The following is a 6629-nucleotide window of genomic DNA, read 5'->3' on the forward strand; positions in this document are numbered from 1 at the left end:
TTGGAGACAGGCCACTCATTGATGATGTAGTCAGGGGTGTTTTTTGGGGTTTTTTGTTTGTTTGTTTGTTTGTTTGTTTGTTTGTTTTTGAGACAGGGTCTCTCTGGGTAGCCTTGGCTGTCCTGGATTCTTTTTGTAGACCAGGCTGGCCTCGAACTCACAGCAATCCGCCTGCCTCTGCCTCCCAAGTTCTGGGATTAAAGGTGTGCGCCACCATGCCCAGCTCGTACGGGGTGTTTCTATGCCCTGGAACTCAGTTTCATCTAACAGGAGTCTTGGCCTACACTAGGCACTTCATCAGAAAAGGCCTGCTCAGGGCACGCATGGTGACACATGTCTTTAGTCCCAGCACTCAGGAAGCAGAGACAGGTGGATCTCTGTGAGTTGAAGGCCAGCCTGGTCTACAAAGCAAGTTCCAGGACAGCCAGGGCTCTTTAACACAGAGAAACCCTATCTCAAAAAAAAAAAAAAAAAAGAAAAGAAAAGAAAAGAAAAGAAAGAAAGAAAAAAAGAAAAGAAAAGAAAAGGTCCATACAGATACAGGTCTGAGGCTCACCCAACCCAATGACACAGGAGAACTTAGCAGCTGCCACCTGCCACCCCCACCTCCACCGACCACTTTCAGCCCAAGCATCACTAATTTTTGCAGCCGCTGTGATAAATGGCATTGTCGGCAAAATGACATCTTTCTAATCTGCTGTAAGACAGATGGGTCCCTGAGCAAGCTTGCGTGCGCTCTCTCTCTCTCTCTCTCTCTCTCTCTCTCTCTCTCTCTCTCTCTCTCTCTTTCTCTTTCTCTCCCCCTCCCCCCCCTCTCTCTTCCTCCCTCTCTCCCCCCTCCCCCTCCTCTCTCTCTCTCTCTTTCTCTCTCTCTCTCTCTCCCTCTCCCTCCCTCTCTCCCTCTCCCCCTCCCCCTCCCCTCTCTCTCTCTCTTTCTCTCTCTCATCCAGACTGGTCTTGCTGAGGTTTGGGGAGAATGAGACAGACATGGACTCAGGGTCTGGGAGAAAGAGACTCAGGCTGAACGCCAGGTATAACTCAGGCGGCTGCTACAGGCCTCTTTCGTAAACATTGTCGGTCTCTTAATATTCCACCATGATCTCACTTCCTTGCCGTCCATACTTCAGTCTATTCAATTCAATTTTAATTTCAGCCAAAACTTCAGTGTTAACCCAGAGGTAGTGGTACACATCTGAAATTCCAGCACTCAAGAGAATGGGCCAGGAGGGTCACAAGGTCAAGACCAGCCTGGGCTGCACAACAAGACCCTGTCTTTTAAAAGAAAACAAAATCCTGGAGCTGAGGAGGTGACTCAGTCAGTAAACTGCCTGGCACACAAGAGTGAGGACTTGTGTTTGGTTCCCCAGCACCTGGTAAAAATATCAGGTATGGTAACCTCAGCTCTGAGGAGGAAACAGGAGAATTGCTGGGGATCCCTTGGCCAGCCAGGCCAGCCAAACTCAGCAACTTCTAGTTCAACAAAAAACCTGGTCTCAAAAATTAAAGTGGAGAGGAATTGAGACCCCCAGCGTTGACTATGGCCTCTGCAGGCACACATATGCATGTATACCCATATACGCATGTGTGTGCAAACACTTGAACATCTAATACGCAGAGAGACAGGCAGATCTCTGTGAGTTCGAGGCTAGTCTGGTCTACATAGTGAGTTCCAGAACAGCCAGGATTACAAAAAGAGACCCTGTCTCAAAGTAAAATAAAATAATACAAAACAAAGAGAGGTCAAGACACTGAATGCCACTGCCCCTCACTCCCCCTCCCCCACTCACCCTAGCTGATCCAGTGGGCTCTGCAGACATAGCCTCTTTTCTCCTTTCAGGGTCCCCAAAGCCCCGGATATGACCTTCAGTGAACTGCAGGCCAGGGCTGTCAACACCTGCCTACATTAGAGAGTGGGAGAGAACCGTTGTAGGGGTTGAGGTGAATTAGAGATCTAGAGTGGAAGACTCAAGAGTCACGGACTGGTGAAAGCCTGCTAGGAAGGCCCCAGGCAAAAGGCACCTACACTCAAAAGCAAGTGGAGCCAGGCCTGGGTCTGAAGACTGAGGTAGTGCTGCCCTCCCCTGGCCACACTGGCATCCTCTCCAGGCCGAGCTGCTGAGGTTGGGGGCATAGGGAGTGACTCTCCAAAGATAGCAGACCCCCCCTCCCAGTAGCCCGAAGACTGGCCACAGCCTCCAGCACTGCTCTTGCTGGCCTTCAAAAGGACTGAGTCTTCACCGGGTATAGTGTTGTGTGCTAATCGCACACTTGGAAGGCTGAGGACAGCTTGGGGTACAAAACAAACAAACAAAACCACTGTGTCCCATCTAGCTAAAGCCCTCAGGGTACAGCCAGAGCCCTTTGCTTGAGCTTGCACCCTTTGGTCACCCTGCGCACTGTCACTCTGCCTCTACGTGCCCCCAACAGTCTTCACGTGTCCATTTCGGTTTTTCCCAAGAGCCAATCTTTGCTCATCTCAGACCAAGCTAACCTGCCCATATCCTGACTCCTTTGCTCCTATCTTGGGGAACCAGAGACGCAGCCCTAGAACTAAGGGGATTTAAACTCCATCCCAGGCATCCCCAGCACTGTTGGAAAGGGACTCTGAGACCTAGCGAAGAGCAAGGAAAGGCCAGAGAGCTTGTCAGTGCCCCCTCAGGTGGGCTTTGCCAGGCTCCCTGAGGAGGTCACACAGCTGCTTCCTCTGGTGACCATCATGGAAACCCACGTATACTGGACACATGTACCAAGGATCCCCAACCCCTCACCCACAACAGGGCCCAGAGGAAGCAGCTGAACGTATCTGCAAAATAAAGCAATGAACAAACAAAAATATTTATTCGTGTGCTGGCCTCTGTGTGCTGGCCACTCAGCAGGCACCAGCTCTGCTATAGGTCAGGTTGTTCAGTGTGCTCTAGAAAAATAGCTTCTATGAGGAGGGAGGAGCATGCAGCAGGAGCAGGGGCCTCAGTCAAGAATGTTCACAATCAGCGGGCACAAGTGGGGAGAGTGTTTGATGCCCATGGTGAAGGCAGGGATGCGGGGCTTGTGCGCAGTGACCAGCTGGACGTTGTGGGAGCCAGGGCCAGGCCGAAGTGTGTGGTCCAGTGGATAGGAAAAGTGCTTGGCCATGCTAAACACGGGGCTTCGGTTCTGGTAGACTGACGGCTCAGGTCGGGCATGCATAGCAGGTCCAGGACCTCCTGTTATATCCTCCTTATAGAACCAGTTCTTGCTTGAGGAACCCAGACTATAGCAGGGGGCAGCTCGAAAGACAGGGGTGTTGGGTCCCAGCGTGAGTGGCAGCTGGTACCGGTTGGGGGCCGGGTTAGGGTCCATCACTCTGCATGGACACCGGTAGCCAAAAGTATACTGGGGAGCCCTCTGTTCCCCAGGGGGTTGAGTCTTCTCAAGGTTGTAGTGGCAGGGGGCTGGTGTGGTGTATATGCCTGCAAGTAAGAAAAGCAGGAGAGCTTGCTTCACAGTGCCTGATACCGGTTCATAATACAACATGCATCATGCCATTGGCTTCTTTGAATGAAAACAGTGGCATATCCATGGTGAGGGCAGCGTTTGTGTCTGTTTTTGTCTTTGTTATCTTAAGATAGACTTACTATGTAACCCTGGCTGGCCTGGGACAGGCTGTGTAGACCAGGCTGCCCTTCCTCTGCATGGTGCTGAGATTACTAGTGTGTGCTACCATACTCAGCTGACATCCGTGTCTTGGTGTGATATTGAGGAAATGCCAGCACTCTCAGCCACGCTCCTGCTCTGCCCCTTCCCCAGTTCTAAGGATATACACCTCACACACGCACACACCCCATCCTCCCAATGGCCCACCTTCCCAGCCCATCTTACGTAGGTTGGAGATGCGCTCCTCCATGGGGACCTGGGGGCAGGTAGATATTCCAAAACGAGTTGCTTTGGGATCCAAGAAATAGCAAGGCCCAGGGCTGTAAGTGTCTGTGATCCCTGCAGGGGACAAGAAAGAACTGGCCTGCCACAGCTGCCATCCCACCAAGAGCTCCCTTTAGAGTCTTCTGGCCCTTAGATGTCTGTAGACTTTGATTTCCTCGTCTGTAAAATGGGAGCTTTTGTGCATGACTACCGGAGGCTGCTGGCAGGACAACTGTAGGACCACAGTGTGGTCAGTCTCCTACCACAGACACATCCGGATTGGTGCCAAGAGCAGTGACAACCAGTGTAGCTACTGTGACTATTGAGAAAGAGCTCAGCCCCAGCCAAGAAACCTCTGCCAAAGAGATGTGACTGGGGGCGGAGGAGGCAGTCACCCTAGACCTCAGGCCCCGCAAACACACGACCATATCTCCACCCAACCGCCTATCTCACTGGCCTTGGCTGTCAGCCATAGGTCATCTTTGACTACTTGTAAGCTTCCCTAGCAGAATATGTGACCCCAGAGCCAAGGAGCCCCAAGGAAAGAGAGCCCTGCTCTGCCAGTGACAGATCCCTCACAGCTTCCTGGGGCGATCTACCTGATCTCCCTTCAGATGTGTGTGTGTGTGGAGGGCAATCTACTTAGGAAATCTTACTGGGTTCTTTCTGTCCCCTTCTTCACCAGCCCCAGCCCTCAGTGGCCTGTGGCAGCAATCTCGGACAGTAGCCCTGACCCTGTAGGGACAGATAGCGGGGAGCACTCACGTTTCTCAGAGTGCCGTGTGTGCAGGCTATAAGCTGGCTCCTGAAACATGGAGGGGTCGTGGGCTATATAGCCGGTACAGGATGGCCGGAGGTATTTGGCAGGCCCTGGACCTGTGAGAACAGACAAGACAACCCTTAGCCTCATCCCCGCCCCTCCCCTCTCCCCAGCATGTTTTACCATGAGAACACAGGGGCTTTGCTCTGGCTGATGGCACACTGCCACAGAGCTGGGCATCGAGCTGGCTCCCTACAAGGAAGGTAGTATGCATGGATAAAAGGCCATTTCCTGTGGATCCACAGCCCATTGTAGAAAGGCAACAGTCGCAGTTCCTTAGGAACTGGGTCTATACTAAGACTCCTGCTAATGGCTTGGTGTAGTTATTTCAGCTGAGCTTCTAGACAGCCTTGTGAAGACAGAGACTCACACCCATTCCCTCTTACAGATAACAATACTGAGGTTAAGAAATAGCCATTCTGCCGGGCGTAGTGGCGCACGCCTTTAATCCCAGCCCTCAGGAGGCAGAGGCAGGCAAATCGCTGTGAGTTCGAGGCCAGTCTGGTCTACAAAGTTAGTCCAGGACAGCCAAGGCTATGCAGAGAAACCCTGTCTTGAAAAACCAAAAAAAAAAAAAAAAAAAAAGAAATAGTCATTCTATCCAGCCATAGTAACTGGTGATGTGAGAGCCAACAGAGCACAAACATTTAATCTAAAGCACTTCACAAATAATAATCAGTCCATAACGGCTTAGTGAGAATTCATTGGCCTGGTCTCCGTTGGGAGGAAATAGAAATCACTAAAGGCAAGGCTGGTGAGGTGGCTGAGTGGTAGAGCCATTACCTATAATGTATGGGTCCCTAAATTCAATCCCTAGTGCCCTGAAAAGTGAAAACCAAGCTAAAAGCTTCTAATCCTTACCCCCCAAATATATTATATGGCCCCATGCCTTGACCAGCATCTCACACAGCCAGTGGGTGGGCTTAGCTCGGAGGTACAGGTTGTTTTAAGGTCTTGAGGAGTAAATTTGCTGGGGCTAGGTAGGAGGCAGGGCTGGCAGGCTAGACCCTTGGCAGCAGCCTAGCAGAATGGGCCCTACAGTGGGGTGCCTCTCACCTCTGATTGTGGCCATGACAACAGGGGTCTGCTTTATCTCCTGCCATGAGGGCACCTCTTCCTCCTTCTCTGGGTGCTGTGCGTAGAACACAAGGTTCCTGGCCTCCTTGGGCTGTTTCATAGTGAAGGCTGGGAGGAAACAAACAGTAGCGGTTACAAGCAGTGCCTGACCAGCCAGGAGCCGGTACCCCTGCCCAGGCCCCTCCATCCACAACCCACCCCACTTCAAAGACTCCCAAACAGCTGGGGGGCTGGGCGGGAAGACGCTTGGGCTCAGCAGCTGAAGCCACAGAGGTGCAGCCAGTACGGAGCCCAATGGCAGGAGTGGAAGATGACATCACACCACGGCAGAACTTGTACTGTGAGGCCCGGAGTGTTTATTTCCCCCCGTTGCCGTGGTGCCTGCACTGTGGCGTAGCAGCTCTATGCTGAGAGGCCAACTACAGGAAAATTCAGCTCCATTGCCCTCTCTTCTATCCAACCAGGCTGAATGCCCTGGGCGTTCCCCAATACTCCTGGCCTGGGAAGCAAGTAGTGAGTGACATGACTCCTGAGCCAGCTACTCACTACCAGTGGGTATCTTATAATTGGGGACAGGAACAGAAACGGTGGGTAGATCCTGGGTGAAAGGTTCCTGCCCTCTCCCACAGACCCTGGGACTTTCTACCCAGTCCCTTCCACCTGTCTCCCTCCAGACAAGTCCTCTCCTCTAACAGAGTCTGTTTAAGCTAACCTATTTCCCACTAAAGTGTGACAGTCTTACAGCCCCCTTCCCAAACTCCTTGCCAAGGCATGATAGCTTTAAAGATCCACATCTAGCTAAAGGAATACTTGCCTAATGCGGCATTTCAGACAC

General features: G+C 52.0%; 1 protein-coding gene across 1 annotated transcript; it reads right to left on the minus strand.

Annotated features, from left to right (window-relative positions):
• Positions 1–2886: 2886 nt before the first annotated feature.
• Odf3l1 (outer dense fiber of sperm tails 3 like 1) lies at positions 2887–6170 on the minus strand. Its single transcript, XM_051155851.1, has 4 exons — positions 5774–6170; positions 4663–4773; positions 3859–3972; positions 2887–3449 (listed from the first exon to the last, which is right to left on the minus strand). The coding sequence occupies exons 1-4, from the start codon at positions 5979–5981 to the stop codon at positions 2968–2970; spliced, it is 915 nt and encodes a 304-aa protein (XP_051011808.1). The 5' UTR covers positions 5982–6170; the 3' UTR covers positions 2887–2967.
• Positions 6171–6629: the final 459 nt, after the last annotated feature.

This window comes from Acomys russatus, chromosome 14 (assembly GCF_903995435.1).
Source record: "Acomys russatus chromosome 14, mAcoRus1.1, whole genome shotgun sequence".
Classification (NCBI taxonomy): domain Eukaryota; kingdom Metazoa; phylum Chordata; class Mammalia; order Rodentia; family Muridae; genus Acomys; species Acomys russatus.

Excerpts from the sequence above, each read along its gene's own strand:
- Odf3l1 (XM_051155851.1), bottom strand. The coding sequence starts at position 5,981 with ATGGAGGGGCCTGGGCAGGGGTACCGGCTCCTGGCTGGTCAGGCACTG. Across the intron at positions 3,973-4,662 it reads CACACGGCACTCTGAGAAAC|GGATCACAGACACTTACAGC; the intron begins GTGAGTGCTCCC and ends TGTCCCCTGCAG. Across the intron at positions 3,450-3,858 it reads GGAGCGCATCTCCAACCTAC|GCATATACACCACACCAGCC; the intron begins GTAAGATGGGCT and ends TCTTACTTGCAG.